Raw genomic sequence first — 25,235 nt, 5'->3', positions numbered from 1 at the left:
CTCTTCAAGTCGTCGACATGTATACTCGGCTTCGACTTTGCCAGCTCAGGAAACACCCAATATAACCATGATAGGCGGACGATATGACTAGTGTACCAACCTACATCATCGTATCCGAAGCGTAGACCGGTGATTAAGCAAAACTCCTCCATCCCAAAACAAGTATACACCGGTGCCGGAGAAAAATGAAACCATATCTCTTCATCACTATGTTGTACCCTCTTGGGTAGATCATTAGTCATGGTCTGAAGAAACAAATGTGTCAACATAACATCTCCACCCGGATGTTGTACTTACAGTCATTGCCCGAAGCAAGTATCATCAAACAATTTTCTTTATAGAGGTGTAAGCGTCGACGCAATTTTAGTGGTTATGCTTAATTTATTCCTTAAGGTCAATTGAGCATAAAAAAATTTCTATAAAAACAATAAACATACCAAGTTAGATATAGCAAAAATTACAAATTATGCACTACAAACAGACATGATATTAAACAGTGAAAACAAAACCAAATATGTTTCAAACTAGCACAGTATTCACCCAAGTCATTATTCCATCATAGTTCACAAAATGCATCAGATAACATTCCAGAAGTAAGCACTTATATAAAAATTTAAAAGGACAACATATAGGTTTAGTGCAGGTTCAAGGACAACATAAAGAGTAGTAGTTTATTCTTCAAACTTAAATTAGCAACACTGTGAAGTTAGTATTTGTCTTTGTTTTTTGGTTGAAGTAATACAATTCATTCAATTTCAATTTGGCGAATAAAAGAAGTTTCTGAAACTTAAATTCGCGTTGCGATTTTCATTTTCGCGTTGCGATTTTGGAGTTACGATTTAGGGTTTCTTCAACCAAAAGACAAAACAAAGACAAATACTAACTTCAGAGGGTTAAAGACTAAACAGTTTAACAGTATTGGCAGCAACCGAATGAATTTATCAATCTCATTGAAATGTTTAATCTAATAATAATACAAAAATTTCAAAATAAAAATAAGAGATTAAAAAAACTAACCTTCGGTGGTTGATTTTTCATTTCTGACCGTGAATGGTTGTGAGGGTTGATCTGAGAGATGGAGATAGACGGATTTCGTTGGAAATGGAGACGGATTTCGTCGGAAATGGGGATGGATTTCGTCGGAGATTAAAAAAATAACTTTAAGCATTATTTTGACTAATTTTTTTTTTACTAGATACAAATCGTTATGTTTTGCAGCAGCAATATATTTGTCCTACAGACCCTACCGCAGTTGTTATTGCTATGACTTATGATGGTATTGATGAGATACAAAACATTAACTAATCACCGTAAACATATATAAGTATGAGCAATCTGACAATGTCATAAAGATCAAACACACACACATATATTAGGAAAGCAGATCAAAGCACAAATTTTTTGTCAAAAAACATAAGAGAAAATAACCTCAGTGACAAAAAATGCCTTATAATATACTATTTTAACCAACTTTTTTGGATTTGCCAAAATGACCAACTAAATCGTAATGCGATCGATAATTCGCAACGCGATCTCCGTTATCGCAAATCAGTTTCCAGATTCGCAACGCGATTCTGACTATCGCATTGCGATTTCCCAAATTCGCGTTGCGATTTTCCTAATTCGCAATGCGAATACGTAAATCACAACACGATTACGTAAATCGCAATGAGATTCTGACTATCGCAATATTGAATTTCAAATTCGCAACTCGATTTCTGAATTCGCAACAGGTTTTAATTTCGCAACACAAATATTTTGGGTATATAACTACGCAGCAGCAGCAACTCATAACCTAAATCCCTAAATCACAACTCATTCCATCTCCATCTATCACTATCTCCGGTGACACCGTTCCTATATCCAACGACATATTTCCTCATCCGGCAACAGGTTTTAGTTTCACAGCTCGTTTGTTTAATAAATTAATTTACAATAATGAAATCATCTAATGTTGATCATGTTTGGATAGATTTTTGTTTTGGAGGGTCATGGGAGAATGTTCATTGGTATTTTACAATATATGCCTTTACCCATGAATCTTCAACTAAAACTGTAATTGAAAAAGTTAACTTATGAAACTCTAATGTTACGTGTTGCAAATAAATTGAATTTAGAGCCCCTAAATGGATTTAGGCTATCTTATCAGAGAAATGGTAAAGTTTATTTGTTAACCGACAATGAAGATGTTGAACGATTCATTGCTTACATTAGTGTTTCAAGTGATGATGTTACATTGTATGTTGTTAAACCTAGAAGTAGTGAAGTTGGGTCAGTAGCGGGTAGTAATCAACTAAGTTTTTCAACCCCAGTTTATGGTGCTCAAAATTTAATGGTTCCACCACAATTTCATCACCAAGCAAATATTGTTTCACCACATTTCCAATACCAAACACAATCTCAAAACCCACAACCTTTCCCTAATCCAAATCCCAATCAACTTTCAACACCAAATTCCAGTTTTCGTATTGACCAGTTATACGATGATGAGCCAACAGAAAAAATTGTGAGTACTAGTCAGTATTCGAAATTTGATCTTGGTCAATACCCGGACTTTGATCTTGGTCAATACTCGGATTTTGATGATTTTTCAGAAGAAGAAACAGACCTTGCGTGTAATGATTTTGATATTGGTCAATACCCGAATTTTGATGATGAAACAGCCGTTGCCGAGGAAGATGTTGTTGATGATAATGAGAAGGAAGTTACGACTGTAAATGAACATGTTGAACATTCATTCTGTAATTCATATAACACTGAAGAAGAAAAAGAAGAAGAAGAAATCCCCAAAGAAAAGTCCCCGAAGAAAATACCACGGGAGTATAACTGGAATATGCCAGAATTACTTCAGATACCGGAAGAAGAGTTGATAAAGATAGCAGTTGATTGTTACACACAAATTATTCGTATCAAGAAAGATGATTGTTTTGATACAAAGGAAGACTTGAAGATAGCTTTGTATACAAAATGTGTGGAAGATGGCTATCAACTAAAAGTTAACAAATCAAGCAAAGATCGTTTCGAAACAAGGTGTATGATTGACAAAAACTGTATATGGCGTATGATTGCAAAGAGGATAAAAGATTGCGAAATGTTTCAAGTTAGGACTTTTATTGATAAACATACATGTTCAAGAACCCAAGTTTTTCCTCACCATAGACAGGCAAACAAAAAGGTGTTGGGTGGTTTTCTGGCTAAGTTAATGTTTTTGAATGGAATGGTATATCGGGGACATGAAATTACGACTGACATGAATGCTCGGTTCAAGATTAGTATCTCATATTCTCGAGCTTGGAGAGCCAAATGTTATGCATTGGAATTGTTGAGGGGGTCACCAGAAGCATTGTTTGCCCAACTGCCGGCTTATTGTCACAATTTAAAGCTGAAAAATCCTGGGTCGGTAACTCATATCAAAACAGATAGAGATGGACGCTTTGAGTTGCTGTTTATCGCCATTGGTGCTGCGGTTAGTAAATCAATATAATTTTGTTGACTCATTTTTGTTAGTTACATGCATTTCACATTTAAATGATTATATTTCTTGTGTATATGAGTTTGTAGATTCGTTCGTTTATTAATTGCATGCGCCCAGTTATTATAGTTGACGGAGCACATTTAAAAGGACGATACCTTGGAGTAAACTTATTAGCAGTAGCCATGGATGCTAACAATGGGATACTGCCAATAGCTTACGGGGTTGGCAAATCTGAAACCTCTGATTCATGGACATGGTTTATGGGGCATCTTAGGGATTGCATAGGTCCTATTAACAATCTGACAATCATATCCGATAGGGCAAACTCAATTGATAACGCTGTTAGAAGGTGTTTCCCAGATGCTTTTCATGGACTTTGTGGTGTTCATTTGTATAGAAATCTAAAATCAAGGTCTGCTGGTATAAAAAATCACAAATGGACATACTGGAAGGCTGTAAAAGCTTATCGGGAAGTAGATTTTAATAACCATATAAATTGTTTAAGACGTGTTTTGCCTCAGTGTGCTCAAACACTAGAAGATGTCGGGTTTGAAAGATGGTCAAGAGTACATCAACTTGGAGCAAGATATGATTTCATGACGTATAATAGTACAGAATCAATCAACGCTCTAAGTCGTCATTCCCGAAAATTACCCATTAATATGTTAATGGAGTTTTTTCGAGCCTCTATTCAATAGTGGTACTACAAGAAAAGAAACCATGCATGTATTATTTCTTTAAATTCGTAACTTATCATATATTTTACTAAGTATTATTTATTTAAATTTACAGGAACATTGGAACATCGTGTTACACCATGGACAAAAAAAAAGATAACGAAACGTGTTGTGAAGTCAACGTCATGGAGAGTTGAACCATGTTCAAACATTTTGTTTGAAGTACTGGATAATAACTTAAATGGGCTTGTCGATCTAAATGCAAAGACGTGTAGTTGTATGAAATGGCAAACATCTAGTTATCCGTGTGGTCATGTTATAAAAGTTTCTCTTCATCTAAACCAAGATGATTCAAGCGCATACGCTATGGATTGCTACATTACAAAAGTATATCGACAGACTTATGGCGAGATTGTCTACCTTATTCCACATCTTTCTGAGTGGGACATACCAGATGACTTACAAACAGTTTTGCCACCAGCCATGGACAGAAGGCTACCTGGTCGACCAAAAAGTCACGATCGTATATCGTCTAATGGTGAAGAGAAGAAGAGATCGACATGTAGTCGGTGCAAGAAAAGTGGTCATACAAGGTTGACATGTGGATCACCAGTGCCATCACAATCATCTTTTCCTCTACCAAAATATGGATCCTCATCAAAATCCAAAGCTCATATGGTGTCAAGCAAAAGGCAATCAAAATCGCAATCATCTTTAAAATCTCAATCACAACCGGCTTCACCTTTTGGGACTGTTAACTTAGGTGATTTTTAAATACAAACGTTGTATTATGTGGATTTTATGTGTGAACTTTTAACATTTTCAGTTAGGCATGTATTAGTAACTTGAGTTTGAAAATTGCTATGATATGTTCAGTTGTTATCACTTATTAGGCATTCATTTGACTATCGCAACACGGAAATGACGTTCGCAATCATCTTAATGTCTATCGCAACGCGAAAATTACTATCGCAACAAGAGAATCGCAATGCGAAATGAAAATCGCAACGTGAAAATCACAATACGAATATGAATATCGTAACGCGGAAATGACTATCGCAACGCGAAATAAAAATCGCAACGAGAGAATCGCAAAGCGAAATGAAAATCGCAACGCGAATTTAGTTTCGCGTTACGATTTTAATTTCGGATTACGATTCTCTCGTTGCGATTTTCATTTCGCATTGCGATAGTCATTTTTGCCTTCAACATAATGCAGATTGAAATCAACAAAATCAACCATTACATTTCAATCAATTAAACAAGCACAAATAAGAATTATGTTCACATCAATTAAACAAATCAACTTTTACAAATCAATTAAACAATTAAAAAATAAACAATAATTCTTATTTCCTCATCTACTATTGAATCAACTTTTGCAGCCATACATCATTTTCACGTAGCTCACTTCTGAGATTAACCTGCAGAAACCAAACATTTGCTCAAACAACACTTTCTACACATCTAAAACCTACAAACAGCAAATTATTGAATTCTAGGTACTTAACCAAACATTTTCAAACCAAAAGCCTATAAACTTACCAATTGTTTATGAACATTTTTATAACGCGGATGCATGTAGGCAGCGTCTCGTATATATCGATCTAACCATATAATGCCGAAACCACAAGCCTACTGCAGCTCTATCTCTATCGGTGGGAGGTATATACTTTATACTTCCTGTGATCAAACGCTCCAACGCCAAGCATACGAGAGGACCATAATCCCCTCTGGCTCCTTCTGTTTGTTGTGGTGCGGTCTCGTCTCTGCTAATTGTAATATTGAGCTTCTTTGGCTTCTTGTTTCCAGAACGAGTCCAATAATTTATCGCATCTAAGAATTTAGCCAAATGAGAGCTCCATCCCTTAATAATCTCTCTTAAATCAGCCAATGATATGTAATTTATCATGATGTCATATACTATTGCCTTAAGGGATGGGAGCTGAATCTCGACGAGAAGCCAATGTTTACGTTCCAAAACAGGGATAAACACCTGCAATCATAAGTAATAATTCATGCATTTACGCACTTATTTATGAACACCTTTAAACTCAATATAAAATAAATACTAACCTTATCGACATCTCACCATGCAGATAAAGTTTAGCTTGTCCATTGCCAACGCAAATGATTCATCTCGTTGATTCTTCAAGTGAACGGCGTTGAAAGACGTCGGCATAACTGTATATCGTGTATTTCTTTTATTTTTCTTAAGTTTCCTAATTATTAGAAGACGTGACACCCACGCATCGATATGCTGTTTTACAAAAAAAGACATATATTAGTGACTTACAAAATTTTTTTAAAAAAAATCAAATTAAAATATAAGAAAAATATAAGACTTACCCCTCCATAGAAATAGCCATTGTCTTCGACCCCTAATAATACGCCCCACCAAGATCGATCAAGCAACAAATAGATATCATCGTTGAGCTTGCATATGTCAGTGAAACACCTCTGGCTCCGCTCATGTAGATAAAAATCAACTGCGGTCTTAGCCCAAAGGGTGTTATCCAGAATTCTGTCTGGTAGTTGTCTCCTCTCCACTTCAGATATCGGAATGGTACTGGACGGTAACTCATACGAGAGCCAACTCTCATCCATCATGTCCGGCACGTCAGAGGCTTTCTCAAGAATCTTACATATGACGCCATGTGAATCGGGCTCTTGAATGGTGGGAGGGACGACCTCTTCAACGATGACAGTGGCCTCTTGAACGGTGGGAGGGGACTCTCGATGAATGATAGGGGACTCTTCAACGATAGGAGTGAACTCTTAAGGGATGACAGGCGAGTCGGGCTTCTTCTTGCGGTGTCTTCGCACTATTGGGGTATACGGAGACTTAATAGCACGTGCACGCCGTCTGATGCGTAAACTCCGTTGCGCAAGAAAAACACGACGTAAAACATCCACCTTATCGGGCCGCTAAATAATTAAATACAAAAATCAGTAAATAAACAGACTTGATATTTAAACAGTGAAAACAAAGACAAATATGTTTCAAACTTGCATTGTATTCACCCAAGTCATTATTCTATCATAGTTCACAAAATGCATCAGATAACAAAGACAAATATGTTTCAAACTTGCAACACTGTCAAGTTAGTATTTTTCTTTGTCTATTGGTTGAAGTAATGCAATTCATTCAAGTTTCAATTTGTAGAAGAAGAATAGTTTCTGAAACTTAAAATCGCAAAGTGAAAAATGACTATCGCAACGCGAAATGAAAATCGCAACAAGAGAATCGCAACGCGAAATGAAAATCGCAACGCGAAATGAAAATCGCAACGCGATTATAGTTTCGCGTTGCGATTTTGGTTTCGCGTTGCGATTTTGTCGTTGCGATTTTCATTTCGCGTTGCGATAGTCATTTTTCACGTTGCGATTTTAAGTTTCGTGTTGCGAAAGTAAAATATTTCTTCTTCTGCAAATTGAAACTTGAATGGATTGCATTACTTCAACCAAAAGATAAAACAAAGACAAATACTAACTTCAGAGTATTAAAGAATACAAAGTTTAACAGAATTGGCAGAAACCGAACAAATTTACTTTCAACTAAAAGACAAAACAAAAACAAATACTAACTTCACAGTGTTAAAGAATATACAGTTTAACAGAATTGGCAGCAACCGAACAAATTTACTTTCAACCAAAAGATAAAACAAAGACAAATACTAACTTTAAAGTGTTAAAGAATACACAGTTTAGCAGAATTGGCAGCAACCGAATAAATTTACTTCAACCAAAAGGCAAAACAAAAGACAAATACTAACTTCACAGTGTTAAAGAATAAACAATTTAGCAGTATTGACAGCAACCGAATAAATTTTCTAAGCAATCTAAGTGAAATGGTTAATCTAAGTGAAATGGTTAATATAAGTGAAATTACGAGTAAATTTATCATCAAGATAAATATGGAAAATCTTAAACTTACCTCGTTGCGTAGAGTATGAACCTCATTCTGCAACGATACTACCATCTCACGTAGAGCGGTAACCTTACTACGTAAAGTAGACACCTCCAAACGCCATGCACCATCGTTATCGCATAGAGTACCGATCTTCTCACGTATGGCATTGACCTCATCACGTAACTCCCTTGACTCATCCCGTGGAGGTGGAGGTGGAAAACATGGAGATAGAAGTCGTGGCATCTTTGCCGGTCGTCTATCATGAGGTGATGGTGGAGAAGAGACTCGATGATGTGACGGGATAAGTGATGGCTCTCGTTGTAGGGGTGTATAGTCGGGTCGATCAGGTGATGGCTCTCGAAGTGGAGAAGTGGAGGCTGCTCATTATTCGTGCCATCAAAAAAACACTGACTAGCTTGCCACCAATCACTGGCAAGCTCAGCCTCCGCAGGTGTTAGTCTCTGTAATTGAGTATTGTCCTCCTAAAAATATAAAAACTCAAACAAAGTTAAACGTCTACTATTAATAACTTGTTTATATATGATAGTATTTGTGTTAACTTACATTATTTATTGTCCTCCTAGGAATATCATTTGAAGTTTTTAATGCATATGTCCGCATGCTGGGGAAAGTCTCGAATATCTAAATCTACAAACAATATAATAACAAACATTAGTAATTGTTAAATAATTAATTATAATTTTGAAAACATTATATAGAAATTCTTCCCTTAAAGGCCCAAACAAAGCCTGACAAAGTGTATTTCGACCCATCGCCACGCAAACTTTTGCGGTCATCAAAGGCAGACGACAACTTAGTCCAGGTAGCTTTCCATATATACGAACCCCATGGAAACAGATTCTATGCATTTAGGTCATCTACCAATAATACTAGCTCCTGAGGAATAGGTTGTCTGGCCTCTCTGCCTAAAAAGCCGGCATACAAAAGTACTAGAAGGCATACTCGGACAACATCGACGTCATTCATCCGAGTAAAATCATCTTTCTTATTAAACAATTTCTTCAGGTCGTCGACGTGTAAGTTCGGCTTCTCTATTGACTCATCAGAAAAAACCCGAGATAACCATGATGGGCGGGTGATATGACGAGTGTACCGGCCTACATTATCGTGTCCGAATCGTAGACCAGTGATTAAGCAGAACTCTTTCTGCCCAAAACAAGTATACGCCGGTGGAAAATGAAACCATATCTCTTTCTCACCACGTTGTATATTGTCGGGTAGATCGCTAGTCATGGTCTGAAGCCACAAATGGGTCAAATTAGCATCTCCACCTAGATGTTGTACTCTCAACCATAGCCCGAAGCAGGTTTCCTCAAACAATTTTCTTTGTGCAGGTGAAAGCTTCGAAACAATTGTAGTGGCTAGGCTAACTTTATTCCTTAATGTCAATGAAGCGAAATAAATTCTACAAAAACAATAAACATACCAAGTTAGATATACAAAAAACTACACTGTGAATATATACCAAAAACAATAAACATAAAGAGTAGTAGTTTATTCTTGAAACTAAAATTTGCAACACTGTTTTGTCTTTTGGTTGAAATGAAAATCACAACGAGAGAATGACTATCGCAACGCGGAAATGACTATCGTAACGAGAGAATCGCAACGAGAAATGAAAATCGCAACGCGAAATGAAAATCGCAATGCGATTTTGGTTTCGCGTTGTGATTTTCATTTCGCGTTGCGATTATCTCGTTGCGATTTTCATTTCTCTCGTTGCGATAGTCATTTTCGTGTTGCGATTTTCATTTTCATGTTGCGATTTTAAGTTTAGAAACTATTCTTCTTCTGCAAATTGAAACTTTAATAGATTGCATTACTTCAACCAAAAGACAAAACAAAGACAAATACTAACTTCACAGGGTTAAAGACTAAACGGTTTAACAGTATTGACAGCAATCGAATGAATTTAATAAGAAATCTAAGTGAAATGATTAATCTATTATTAAAATTACCAGTAAACTTATCATTAATTTCAATATGAAAAACCTAAAGTAATGCAAAAATTTCAAAATAAAAATAACTAAAAAACTAACCCTCGAAGTTGATTTTCCATTTCTGAATGATTGTGAGGGATTTCTGACCGTGAATGGTTGTGAGGGATTTCGCCGGAGATGGTGGCGAAAATCTTCGGAGATGGGGACGGATTTCGCCGTAGAGAGTGAGAGATGGAGATGTGACTGAATTGTGATTTTAGGTTTTAGGTTATGAGTTGCGATTACGAGATATACTGTGGACGGTTCAGTGTTCCGATAATTAATATTCGTGTTTGGAATTTGAAAATAAAATATGCGTAGCGATTCTAATGGCTGTTTAAAAATCGCGTTGCGATTTACGGATACGCGTTGCAATTTTACGTATTGTCGTTGCGATTTACGGATACGCTTTGCGATTTACGTATTCTCGTTGCGATTTATAGATACGCGTTGCGATTTACGTATTCTCGTTACGATTTACGGATACGCGTTGCGATTTTACGAATACTCGTTGCTATAGTTAGAATCGCGTTGCGATTTATATGTTCGCGTTGCGATTTTGAAAAATCGCAATGCTAATTTGTACTATCGCATTGCGGTTCTTCATAATCGCGTTGCGATTCTGGAAACTGATTTGCGATTATGGGAACTGATTTACGATTCTGGAGATCGCGTTGCAATTTTTATTTCGCATTGTGATTTTGTTGGTCATTTTGGCAAATCCAAAAAAAATTGATTAAAATCGTATATTATAAGGCATTTTTTATCACTGAGGTTATTTTCTCAAAACATAATCCGGCTTCTGAAGTGGGAACCTTGCCACTTGAACTTCAAACGGACCGCCTTTCGGATCAGCCAACCTAACCGCAACGGTCAAAATCAAAAGTATTCATGTCAGACACATATCTATGTCCTATATAAACACTCTCGAGTACGAGCATTGATGATAAACAACATTGTATCGGAGAACAAAGAATTCATACCTACGGAAAACAATCCTCGTTCAATAAAAAGAAGAGAATTTTTCGTAGTTCCGTTTAACAGAAACTAGAGTTGTAGCATCGGAAGTTAGAAAATGGAACCACCCGATGGAAGAAAAGATAATGCAGGAATCTTGAAATGATGCTAAATAAAATGATAATGTATATTTTGGAACCTGAACTTGGTTTTAATGTGCAATTCAGTGACTAAACATTTTGTAGGTCCAATTAGGTACTCGACTTGCTAGTTCAAATTGGTACCCGAACTTCAGGTTTTTTTTTTTGTCCAAATCGGTACTTACGGTAGATGATTTATTTGAACCACAAAGGCAAGTTTAGGTAACAAATTGAATATACTCATATCAAATATTCAAACTCTTCAAAGAGAACCAGTAACAAATAGAGTTTATCTGACTGAATAATTTTCTTATGAACCAGTAACATAAGAGTATATCCATGTCGGATAAAAGTTTGTGAACAATACCTGCCAGGGACAAATGTGAAAGACCCTTCAACGGAACCCGAAGAATGTGATAAAGGCGTGCAGCTCTCGTAAACAAATTCATTTTCACCGGGATGCAACAGCGGGAACTGCAAGGTCATTAGTCGATGACTAAATAACTCGTGTTAATAACATACAAAACTACTCGTCTCGTGATAGTCGACAAAACGTTACAGCCCAGGCATCGAATTTCTTTTCTTTTATCATTACCACTCAAAGCAAAATATTCTTAACAAGTGAAAATTAAATTGCTGGCAACATTATTCATACTATGAAGAGTCGGACCAACATAGTTATTCATAGGAGAAACTAAATCGAGAGAAATTGGTATGTCATTACCTTTCCAATCACAGCTTCTCCATTAACATCAGACACAATATCTTCGTTGGCACGAATAATCCAGTGCCTCCGACTCAGTTGGCAGGGGCCAAAGGCCATTCCATTAATGACACACCCTCCGGGCAAGAGTGACATGAGGATTGAATAAGCAAACGTGTACTTCTCGGCTTCAACTTGCAGGTCAGCATATTCCGGAACAAATACAGCTGAAGCACGAACCTGAAGATAATAATCTTTGTTAGTACTGTTATATGAATAAAGATGAAAAGTTATGTATCGTGAGACTCGAGTGTAATGTCAAATACAAGTAAAAGCCCCTAAGATGTTAAAATCACTATTTAGTATCCAGCACAGATAGAAAAATACAAGAACGGGTTTTTTCGCTTAGTCACACAAAACTCAGAGACACCAAACTCAGCTAGACACACACTCTGATTCTTCGAAAGAATCAGAACAAACTAACTATCAGAAGAAAGAAAGCGACGCACAAGTACTTTGAAAAAAGAAGAACAAAGATACCTGCACACCATTTGTTATAGCAGTGGAACATAGGGGAGGAACCTCGGGAAGTAGATTGATACTTCGGACACCTCCTTCTTTGCGGACTTTGATTATGCCGTTCTCTAAACGGCGACCATGTTCCTCTAACCACAACAGCATGGCATCTTGCTGCTGATCACCACGCATATTGTGCACGGAACAGATAAGTGCACTGGGGACACATTGAATCATTTCCCCATCCGTAGGAAGGTTTCGGGTACCAACATAAAGTTGGCCATTGGAACAGTTCAAGAAAAACAATTTCTCACTAAAAGTGGAAGAAGCAGCCACGACGATGTAATTGGACCGGCTCGAAAAATCTAAGTGACGTATGACACCTCTCGCAACAATAAACTGACTTATCAGTAACAAGAAAACATTAACCGAATGGCTATAGAAAGAGTAGCCACCTATAATTCCCAACGAGCTACAAGGCGCTGTCCTCGGGTGCTTGTCTGTCAGTTCTTGACCGTCGTGAAAACGATATAGAAGTCGAGTGGGAAGTGGCAGTTTTACTTTCAAAAGTGTCTGCAATTGTTCAATATCGGATTCCGATACACCCCTTCTAAGTGTAGCTTCAGCCTCAGGAAAATTATTGCTCAACCATTGCTTAAGCTTATCCCAACATCTTTTAACACGCATAACAAGCGGCCATGGATACATCGAGAAAGCCTCTCGCCATAACTGATAAGCCACCTGAAAAAGACAAAAAAGGAAGAGGATAAACAAAGATAAAAGCATACTTAAGTTTATACACTTTATACATCCACAAATTCATATATACTAGCGTATTCAAATCTAGTGAAACATGCACGAACTCATGTGACCTTTGTGGTAAATGAATTATTGTTATTCCTTGAGGTCCTAGGTTCTAGCTCCGGCAATGTCAGGAGCATTAGCGTTCTATGTTAAGTGGTTGAAAATTATCTTTGAACAAATGCTGCCTCGTACTTACCCCAGATTACTCAAAAAAAAAAATCTAGTGAAACAATTTTGCTAAAACACAAAAAGAGCCCTTGCATTATACCATTTTATTTAAATAACCCTCATATTTTTGTGCACCTAAATGTACTCTTAACCATCTTGTATTTACTTACATAAGCCTTAATCTTTAATTTACACCTAAAATCCCTTATCATAAATAAACTTTTCACTTGGAAAAATAAGGGTCAAGTGTACCAATCTAAAGATAAGGCTTATTTAGGCTGAAAAAAGTATAAGGGCCTATCTACGTAAAATAGTATAGCTTGGGGGCTATTTTAATATTTTACCCAAATATTTTCATCTATGCTAAAATACTTATTTTGATCATTGTGCTTTCAAAAATTATAAAAATGGTCACTAAATTTTAGCGAACATCACTAAATTTTAGCGAAAAGTAAATTTATAGAAACTTTGCAATTAATATAACATCGGAGTGATTGTTCTGTAACAGTTAATGCAACCATAATTCAGTGACCTCTAGTTTACCCTACACTAAATTTTAACTTATTTGCCTCTAAATTCCAAAATTTGAGTCTTAGATCCCCATGAATGTGATTTATTTGCAAAATGGTATTTTTAAGGGGAAATTTACTTAATTGATTTCCCCCCTAATTCAATAAGAACAGTCAAACGATCAAGTAAATCAACACAAACATTCATAGATAAGGAAAATCAAATTACCTTAAAATAAGGGAGAGGGCTTCCTTGATGATCTTGAGGGGATGAAAGATGAAGCTCTTGGGAACAAAATTGAGCCCAGAGCGAATCTTCAGAAGCTGAAACTCTAAGCCTTTTGCTAACACATGAAACTCTAACAGTATCTGAAGGAGTTAACTTTGATAAAATCGTGTAGAGCTAAATCTCCTAAACCATCTAACCCCAACTCTTTTTCCATTGAAATCACACTTCAGAACCCAAAACCCAGATTTTGAAAAACAAAGGTCAAAGGTTTGCGGCACTAAATCGAGACATGAGTGTTTGGATGTTTGGATGAAGGGAAGCGAGAAGCTATCTTTGTTGGCGGCTGATTAATTTGGCATGCCTTTTGCTCTCAATCGTAGTCGTGGAGTCGTGTTCTGATGTTCGACACGTTGCAACGCTTTCGTAAATGTGTGTGCTTTCCAGATTTGTATCGATTTGGGGTAGACCATAAATTAAAATAAATACAATTATAAAATATTTTGATTTTAGAATTTATTTTTGTTAATATGGACCTTAATTATTTTTTGTTTTAATTAACGGGAACAATAGGATCAGTGTATGAGATTAAATTAATTCAAAGTTTAAAGATTTCACAGATAATTTTACTTTATTTCAATTTAGCCTAATGTTTTATCTTCCACATTAATTATTATGTAATGAACCTTTTTTATTTTAATTTTTTTAAAGAAGGAAACCGAGCAAGAATTGTGGAATCGGTACTTGAAATGGCTAGAGTGAAAAAATCAAAGCCTATACTCATTAACAAAGAAGAAACAAACAGTTTGTACATTCCCGTCCACATGAATCATTTATGCCCCAGCAGCCGACACAACGAACCAGCGATGTCCACACTCACGACCCGAATTGGGCTTATCGCGAAAAAAAAAACATGATCTAAATTCCCGTACGTAGAAATAACGAAATTTGCTTCGATTGAGTATTCACAGCCCAATTTTGCCTACATAAATCGGGAAAAAACATATATATTAAGAAAGCTTCATATTTATTTGAGAAAATCCGAAAAAGAAACCGAATCCGACATTTAGCCGAGCATGAAATTTTGTTATTTCCTCCTCACATTGAACTCTCGAAACATGCGATAAATTGTATCCGACATTTATCCGAACATGAATAACGTTAACGAGTTCAAGATATAAAAAAACATTTGGATATAAATCCGCACGCACAGGTCTAAGATTCAAATCCTCTCCCCCCCCCGGTTTTGTATCAGAAAAACCAAAAGAAAAAAAGAAAAAATGGTATTGCCACTGTTTAAAAAAAATGCTACTTCAATAGAGGTATTGGAATTATGTGCAGTAGTTTGTCTCCTCTTTATTGTCTCGGATTCCGAGCATTTTCCTATAAAGCCAAATCTCGATTGGTAGAGTTTAAGGTTAAGAGCATTCATTAAAAGAAAGAAAAAAAATAAATGCAGCTTGTCCCAATCGAACCCTTGTCTTGAAGCTGCGATCGATTTTATATCAAAAGAAAATGAGAAAAAAGGATGTTTGCAAGGTATGACTCAACAAATTAATGACATGGGGAGACGAAACTGTGATAAACTGGGCTGTAATCAATTCAATAGTTTCAAGTTCAACCCTTTCAGTCCTGTAAGGTCAATACAAAATGAACCTAACGGTACTGACGATTTGATAATGTTTCAATGTATGCATGTAAAGTTGTAAGAATAATGCACATCAGACATGATGATACAGATCAGTAGACTGTTCGATAGAAGTGTATATATATATATATGTACATGCACGTACATAGTTGAAATTAATGCACATGAGCACATCAGGGCTCAGGCTCAGACAAATAGAAGACAATTCTGAAAACATAAAACCGTTTCATTCAATAACGTTCCACAACCCAACACATCAAAACCAAAACTGAAAACAAAAAATACTAGATATCCATCTGAATTGAAATGTTACTTCAAAATTTCAAGTAAAATGGCAGATAATATAACTTTTTCGTGGAACCAACTAGTTCGATATCTAAGTTCAATCAACCCCACCCCCGCAGCCCCCCAAGAAAAAAAAATAAAAATGGAATCAGATGTTTTAAGTGAATCGCCTTAGATCTCTAACTATGATACTAAAACTTGACAGACTAGATTCTCAAATGCCCAAAATAACAGGTTCCTTCCCTATAGATTAACTCCAAGATCTGGGAAAAGAAACATATAGAGCCGTATCGAGATTTAGTATAGTAGAAATAATTCTATATATTGAGTACAATCATATCAATTAGACGGCCTACCAATCAACCATATCAATTAGAAAGAAAAAAAATCATTACTCTTACGATCCATTTCGTTTTGCAAAAAAAGATCACTTTGGGAGAATAGTTTTGCATTATTTGTTCCGTGGCTTTGGATTTAGTTATCTGCTACCCTTCTTGAAGCAAAGCCAAAAAGGATGCCCTATGAATAAGATCAACCAACCACTAAGAGTAAAAACTAAAACAAAGAGAATGAGAATTCTATATCCTGACATAATCATAATTAATGTCAATTCGAATTACAGCAATTCTTGTTTACGATTTTATTTTAAAATGTAAAATTTGTGGCTTTAAGAAAAATTGAGGATCATGATGACAAACACGCATGCTATAAATAGGAGTCGAAGTTTCTTGCTCTTCAAATTATCGAGGACACTAAAATGAGGCTAAGTTTCCAACGTCAGTTCATAGATGAGCGGCCGACTTGCAAGAGTTGAGACTTACTAAACCTAGCTTTAACAATAAATATTTGAGAGTGACAAAGCAGATTTGGAACTTCAACATGCCTCTCAAATTCAGTAAAACTCAGTTTTACAAAGTAAAATTACAAATTCGAATCCCATAATATGTACATTTCAAAGAATTCTAAGAAAGATTCATCCTATTGCCTAGTGAAAAAAGTGTAAAAAGCCTCGAAATAAATGCAACAATAAGATAATAGCGTGAGATGTGCTATACAGAAATACAGTAACAATGCTCACAAAGAAGAATAACAAAACATATACTACTTCCAGAGAAAAAAACATATGCATATAATAATATTCTATAAAGAAGATAAAACAAGTGACATAAACAAAAATTTGATCTCCATACAAGAAAAACAAATAGCTAAAAAGATATCAAACATCGATCATAATTTACAAGTCACGCCAATGCAAATGAGCTTAGATTCAATAAAGATAATTATTTGTAAAAAAAAAACTATGTTATTTGAACTTGGATATTAGTTTCACAAATGGGTAATTGGGTATGTATTTGACACTAATATTTTCATTTTTCTAGAAGTTTTTCCATGTATTTGGAAGGTCCTTCAAGGATCTTATCCCAATACCTTCCAAAGACATGATAACCTATATAAAGCCAACTAAAAAGCCACTAGAAGAATGCACCAATCATTTGTCTAACTAATCCAATAATTATGTTTTTGTCGACTAGATCAATTTGGAAACCATGATTTTGTTGACAGTGAATCAGCTTTCAAACATCATGAGACGATATATAGGACATCACAGCATGCGCTAATAGGCCACACATACAACCTCTTGAAAAGTTCATATCAGAGTAAAGCAACACCCATATCCTTTTTGTCACAATCAACCCCATAACATTCTCAAAATGCAACCTTGAAACACTTTAACAAACAAAAAGGATTGCAGCCATCTCATTACAATAAAGATGGCCCATTTTCTATTCACAAAATAGTAAACTATCTGGCCAAATTGCATGACACTACGGCTACATTTTCCAAGCTCTAAATCACCAAGGTTATGCATAATTTTCAGAATGCATATGCAACCATATAAAAGAAGGATAATAACACTCGACATACAGCTATCATCACATAAAAAAATCAAGAAATTCCCTAAACTAACCAATTTAGCATGTATATGTTCAAGAAAACAAGTTAAGAGACAATTACCTAGATTGGAGAAGATATCAGTGTTGATTCCCCGCCCCTTGTCCACCAGGAGTATTTGTCTGCTGCTGCTGCTGAATCTGGAGGAGAAGACTAGCTGCAAATTGCAGAGTTGACTGGTATCGCTGGTTTTTATCAACATCCACATCTGATATGCCCTGACCAGCTCCAGAAACCACAGATTGCTGCTGCTGTCCACGACTAGGAAGCTCCAAATTTTGTTTGTCACCTTGCATCAAATTTAGTGGCTGAGAAACATTAGCACCTTGAACCTGATTAGACGAAACATTAGCATTGCTCGGCTGCTGAAAATCTGGCACACCATACAACCCGGAAGCATCTGATCCATGCATCATTCCATAGCCATTCCGTGTATTAGAAGGGACCTCGGGATGATACTGCTGGCTAACAGAGGCAGGAACTGCACCATGTTCTCTTTGAGAAGGGATATTGAAATTAGTTAATGGCCTTGAAGATGCAGCCGTTTGCTGTGGTAAGCTGACTGCAGAATCCAGATTCTTGGTGCTTCCAAGAGCCATCTGGGTGGACTGGATGGGTGACTGGTTATAGAAAAGTAATGCTGAAATGGTGGTGGTAACTGTGCCGGCGGATTGTACTGTTGGAAAGATGAGGCTGCAGGGTCATAAGCTTGCTGCTCCTGGTTCCAAACCTGTGCAGCTCCTCTTGGCGCAATGCATTTAGTAAATGAGGACTGTGTAGTGGATGCCACCAGTGGAGGCTGGACATCTCCAACAGCAGCAGACTGTGAAACAGTTGGGAGGAAAGAAGTTAGGGTAGCAATCAGATCAGGTGTTAAAGAAACACCAGTTTTGGGAAGTGTCGTAGCATTATTGAGTGGTGGTTGACTTTGTACAGTAGATTGCCCAAGTGGTCTTGCAGAAGGTACCGATTCCTCATGCATAACCCTTCCATACTCCATCGGCAAAGCTTGTTCATCCTTCAAGCGTGCAAGATTATAATCATGATGAGAAAGAAAGGATGGATGCGACTGCAGTGTAGTGATAGGCAACTGTGGAGGCAACTTTAAAACAACACCATAGAGCCGTTCAGGTCCTGCAACTTTGAGAACCTTCGTTAAGAATTCCGATGGCGGCACCAAAAATAGTGTTGTCCCATCATCAAACTTAGCAACACCAGCTCTGTTTTTTGAACCAAGGTAGCGAAGAAATTCAGTGTATGATGCAAAATCATCTTCACTGTCAGGTAAGAAGAAAACAATATCAAATCCGATAGCCTCACAATAGTGTTTTGCTAGCATATCCAATCCTGTTCTGGCAGAACAGTTAACAACTTCGGGACTGAAAAAATAGAAGGAAATTTTAGTAACATAACAATACCCGACTGGAAGAAATAAAAATAAATAAATGAATAAGTAAACAAACGAACACTGAAACTACAACAATTAGAATTCAAAATTAACATATTTTGAGGAAGTGGGCAATCAAAGAAAATGACCTCATGGGCAATGCTCCAACAGAAGAAAAGTTTACTAAAGAATTTACACTCAGATACTACAGTAAATTAGCTACGATGAAAACCAACAGAAATTTAATTGTCCAACAAATTACAAGGGTAGCATGCAAAAGTATTTACGAATAACACACAAAATTAGAAGAGGAATTTCTATTGAATTCCCACTTTGTTAATACCAATAGAATGGAAAGTCAATGAATATTTCCAGCTAACATCTCAGAACAAAAATTCATCACATAAAACCACATTATGCTATGTCCAGAATTCAAACATGAAAGTAAGTCTCAATGGAAATCTACACCAGATCAAACAAGATATCAAGCATCTCCTTCATAAATAGGGAAGACAACATGGAAAATAATCACACTTACAGTTCTGTCTCGAGCCCCTTTCCAATGGGAACACATCGAGCATGACAAACAGCTGTTCCACCCTTGGAAATAATGCCACGCCAAATGTAATCATTATCGGCATGAGCTCGTCCGAGTCCACCAGCAGTGATCTTTACAGGCACTGGATTAACACGATCCTTCCCCTGGACATTCAAAAATGGACCTGAAACACCCACACCAATTACTGGCCCAATGTGGTCTGAAACAGGCCCAAGATCATCCATCCTTCTTAAAGGTAAACCATCATCAATGGGCAATGAAGCCTCTATCCTCGAACGTTTTGCACCTCTCTGAAATTGACTCACGTCATAAACATCCCAAGAACCAGATGCCTGTCTAAATGGAGGTCTGAGACCTTGAGCAGAAGGGTCATAAGGAGAAGAGTTCCTCCAATTTGGAACCGTGGGATTTTTGAGATCAGCATCCAACATATTACGATGCACAGACAAATCTTTGTATTCCAAACCTGAAAGCAGATGATCATAGCTACCTTGATGATTAAATGGCCTGATTTGCACATTTGGTCCAAGAATTCCACTAGTTGCTAATGGTCCAGTTACTGTACTAGGTAGTACTGTAGGATTTTGACCAAATATGTCCATTTGTGAAGACCTAAATGGATTATCACTCAAGAGAATGTCGGACCCTGGCCCCTTTTTGCCTGAATAAAAGCCAGAGTAATCTTTTCCAGGTGCAAATTCACTACTTGAGAACATAATGGTGATCCTTGGATCATTAAATAAACGACCCTGTAAGCCCTCCTTAGCACGACGAGCTTCCTCCACACTCCTGAACTCCACAAAGGCAAAGTGCCTTGAAGGGAAGCTCCTAATGTTCTCAATCTCACCAAACAGTATCATAGCATTATGAAGCATTTGTTCATCAATCAGAACAGCGGGAGGATAACCTACCCACAAAACTTTGCTAGGCTGACCGTCTCCCTTTTGCCCACCTAATTGAGAATGCTGCAAAGATAATTCAACAAACTAGAATGCAAAAAGTCAATCAATTTGGGCAATAGATGTAGGTGCAGGAACAATGAAGAAAAATTATACAAAATCTAGTTCAACAGAGACTTTTGGTTTATAACTCACAGGTCTGTTTGCCAAAAGGCTATCAGATGGCCCCATCCTCCCGGCCAAAGGACCATTTCTGAAATCATGAGAGATCGGCCACTGTTCCTGTCAAAAGGATTGAGGAGAAAGTTAGTTCATATAGCATATCAGACATTTCAAAGTGTTACATGGAAAAAAGGTAGAACATGTGTCAACTACAAGAAGTATTAGTCTTGGAATAGAGATACTAACTAATGGATAATCTAACAATTAAAAGCAGATCTACAATCCTAAATGCATGTACTTACTCTTCTTGAAGGATGAGATCGCAAAAAATCAACTCGTATCTGTGCACCACCTATTTTCTTCCCATTCATGCTTCTCATAGCACGGGAAGCTTCTTCCATTTTGAAATACTCAATAAATGCAGTATTACGATCTCTAAGGAACTTGAAGTCTTCAATTTTACCAAATTTGGAAAATTCTTCTTCCAATTCCTCCTTTGAAATAGTTTGGCTAATTCCACCAACACCAACCCATAGACTCTTACAAGGTTTTGCCTGAGGAATTTCACAACAAACCCCAAAAATTAGACACCAAGTTTAACAAAATTACTTACTGGGAGTATATAAATCCTATTACCATAAATTCATATAATTGCAAAATGCTCTTATATTTATTCTATTGCAAGAAAATGTTTAGATATGCTGTTCTAGCCTCCTTCCAGACACAAACAAAGAAGGGGAGAAAGTTAAAAATAACAGAAACTACTTTCTGCATGACCAACAACGACTCTAACAAGTCTAGCAAAGACAAGAAAACAAAATATCAATTTTTAAAAAAAATAAATATATAAGAAAGTCTATAGGGATTCCTACAATATCAAAATTTGCCCAATTCTGTATAAGGTGATCCTTCATTCTATATGTCATATTAATGCCATCCAACTAAATATGCACACAAATGTATTTATGAGGTATTAATCATCTCAATTCACTTCCTAACGACAACATTTAACAAGACCTGAGAAGAAAATGAATACACTAATAACATCACAGATAAAAGGAGCTCAAACATTTTAGGGTTTTTATAGCTTTCCTTGCTACTTAAGAATACAGACATCATTGATTTTTTCCTCCTTTATTCTCTTTTCTCATAGACAAAAAAAACCTAATGACACAATAGTTACCAAATTCAGGAAAACTAACAAAGAGAAAAAAAAGGAGGGAAAAAATCCATATCTTGAGATCTTTTAAACTATGTTGCCACAGCTCTTCATTTTTTTATATGGAAAGACATTTAAAGAGGCAGATTAGTGAATTCATCAAGCATTTGAGTAGTTTCTCTTCAACTTGATAGTTTATAATTTCACATTTACAGAGGCAGATTGGTGAATTCCTCAAGCACTTCAAGTTGTTCCTCTTCAACATGATAGTTAATAATTTCTTTCTGAAAGTTTTCTAGGTATAGATATATTTGTTTAAATTTTATCTTCACTTTGGCAAAATACTTTAAATACTGTAATTTTTTGTTGCAATAACAGTTAATAGGCAGTTTGCATCCAAGAAAAGACCAAAGAATGAAGATACGAGATCAATGATGGCAACTAAATGAAACGTGATAATTTTCTACCAAAGTATATTGACAAGATTAGAAGCCAATTTAGCTAAAAGTGATGATTTAGCTATGCATAGTGGAATGCTTGAATTCATTTTAAAGAATGAAGCAAGTTTAAAAGGGCACCTATGGCATTTTGAAGATAAATCATTTCTCTATAACGGTTCCCCACAATAGGAACCAAAGAAAAGGATGTAGCACTTATTTTTTACAAATATTATTACTAACTAAATAATATTTAATTTCATCAACCTCATACTGGATATTCCTTTTTATTGCTTGTTGCTAGATTCAATCAATTTGAGAAGTAGAACACTGCAAATTGGAAATATTGCTTGCTTTTACTCATGTAAGATTATTATGCTAGAGGTTTATGTACCAAACTCAATACACAGAAGAACTAGAATCAGTATATTTTAGTCTTCTGATTAGGCATGTTTCTTTTGAGGAAAGTATATAAGAGTTAGAACACTGGGAATTGCCTCAAGATCCTCACCATTACCCACCTTAACCCATAAATCCATAAAATTTTAAGCATTTTCGCATTATGATTGAAACGCTTTTAACAGTTGCAAAGATTTCTGAGTTCCAAACAAGAAAGAATTAAGAAACAAACAACATCCTGCCTAAATTGCTTCATCATCTAATCCCAGATTAGATCTTGATTCTTTTAAATATTGCCTACTATTTTGTACAAAAGAATTATATCAGATTGAGTCCGCGTTCCTCAATTTTATATCCCTTTATAAAAATTTAAATTCTGAGTTTCATGTTGGGCTGCGTTTCTTAAAATTCCAATATCTATTCCGACAATTTATATAAACGAAACAAATAATATCAGTGTAAAAAGGATTCAAATATATGAATTTGGAACAACTAAAACGTCATATATTCTTCTGTTTATTTCAGAATATAAAGGAAGATAATTACACACAAAGCAGCACAAATTGGAAAAACCTAAAGAGACAAAAAGGAGAAGAAGAACGAAACGAACCGGTCGAGCAAACTCAATCTTGATCTGGTTTCCTTGCAAGGTAGCTCCTCGGAGAGCGTCCTTAGCCGCCCTCGCATCCTCAACGCGTTTAAAGAACACGAAAGCGAAGCTTCTAGAAGAGTACGTGGCGACGCTATCGAGTTCGCCAAACTTGCCGAATAATTCCATCAGATCCGAATCCACCGTCTCGCCCGACAAGTTTCCCACCCATAGATTGTTCGACGGCGTATCGGACACTTCCGATTCCTTCCCTAGCTTCTGCTGCCTCATCGACGGGAACATTGTTCGAAATTTAAATGCTATATTTTTAACAAACCGTTAAAAAAGGGAACGAGCGAGGTAGTGATTTTGAAATATGAAACCCTAAAAGTTAGACGGAATTCCAAAAGAGAAGGCCGAGGTTAAGGAAGAGAAAATTAGGAAGGGAATTGGAGGATTATATATACGTATATATATAGCAAGTCAGGATATATAGGAGGGAAAATCCAAACGACACCGTTTTGATTAGCGAGGCCGTAGCCCGGGCCGGGGTTGTCCTTTGTGAGGTGCACTGCATATCAACTGTTTCGCGTCTCGCGGATTCTATTATTCAATTTAGGATAAATTACTTATTTAGTCATCTTATCATTACCATATTTGTGTTTATGTCATCAAACTATTAAAATTTTCCTTTTAATCATTAATGTTATATTTTGATCATAAAATTTAAAGGGATTATAACGTGAGCTAGTATAATATTATTTTAGTCCTTATAATTTATTAAATTTAATTTTTTATATTCAAAAAACATCAATTTAATCATCAAGCTTCGTCATCCTTGTCAACCACTACAAAGTTTTTAAGTCAAAAATGTCAGAATGAACTAAATGCTGAGTTGACAACGTGATTGAGTGTCGAAATCATCTCTGTTTTCATGGGGAAAACTTATATTGCAATAGTCATAAGAGTCGCCTAAAATCGATTAGAAAACTGAGGAATTGACATTTAAAAGTTTTAGTACAACTTTATATATGATATAAAATTAAGTTTGATCATAAAGGCAAAATGCAACACATAATAATCTCAATTAATCTCGTAATTGGATCGAGCTCTTTCAAATATATAATATGCAATGTGATACTTGCAACGCAATGAAATTGGACTTTCGTGCGAATTCGAATAAATCATCTTTTTCACATAGGAGGATTGTTTCAGGATATGTAGCAAGTAATCATTATGAAAATATCGAACATACTTCTATAACATGCATACTTTATCCGATACTCTCATGTCTCATTCGAATCGGAGTAACATAACCCGTCATTCCAGCACGGAGTCGGTTAAAAACGGAAAATACTTTATACAAAACATCTCAAGCTGAACTCGGAACTTGATTTAATCAATTCATGGATATACATAGAGGAAACATCTAATAACAAGTCTAGAGCAATTACAACATCAACAACCTTTTTCTCTATTTTCATACTTTTTGGATTGGAAACAGAGGATCCACCGTCGATAACGGTGACTAATCTCCTCACCGCAGGTGGCTTTCACAAAGAGACAAACGGCTGGCAATGGAAAGTACTCCATATTAATATCGAAAGTTTCTAGAGAACTAAACATGTGATACATATTTGATTATGTGTTTAGTTTAAGTACACCCTACG

The 25,235-nt window shown here is 36.2% G+C and overlaps 1 protein-coding gene and 1 pseudogene across 1 annotated transcript; both read right to left on the bottom strand.

Annotated features, from left to right (window-relative positions):
* Positions 1-1,373: 1,373 nt before the first annotated feature.
* Positions 1,374-14,320, bottom strand: LOC120218151 (annotated as a pseudogene).
* A 3,242-nt stretch (positions 14,321-17,562) lies between these two features.
* Positions 17,563-24,000, bottom strand: LOC120218150 (flowering time control protein FPA-like). The gene is given in 6 exon segments (XM_039215118.1): positions 17,563-18,584; positions 18,587-19,353; positions 19,900-20,885; positions 21,015-21,101; positions 21,284-21,535; positions 23,587-24,000. Coding segments are annotated over 6 exon segments (2,904 nt in total). The 5' UTR covers positions 23,869-24,000; the 3' UTR covers positions 17,563-18,054.
* Positions 24,001-25,235: the final 1,235 nt, after the last annotated feature.

This window comes from Hibiscus syriacus, unplaced genomic scaffold (genome assembly GCF_006381635.1).
Source record: "Hibiscus syriacus cultivar Baekdansim isolate YM2019G1 unplaced genomic scaffold, ASM638163v2 tig00110195_pilon, whole genome shotgun sequence".
NCBI classification, from domain to species: domain Eukaryota; kingdom Viridiplantae; phylum Streptophyta; class Magnoliopsida; order Malvales; family Malvaceae; genus Hibiscus; species Hibiscus syriacus.
This window is presented reverse-complemented; position numbering and strand designations above follow the sequence as displayed.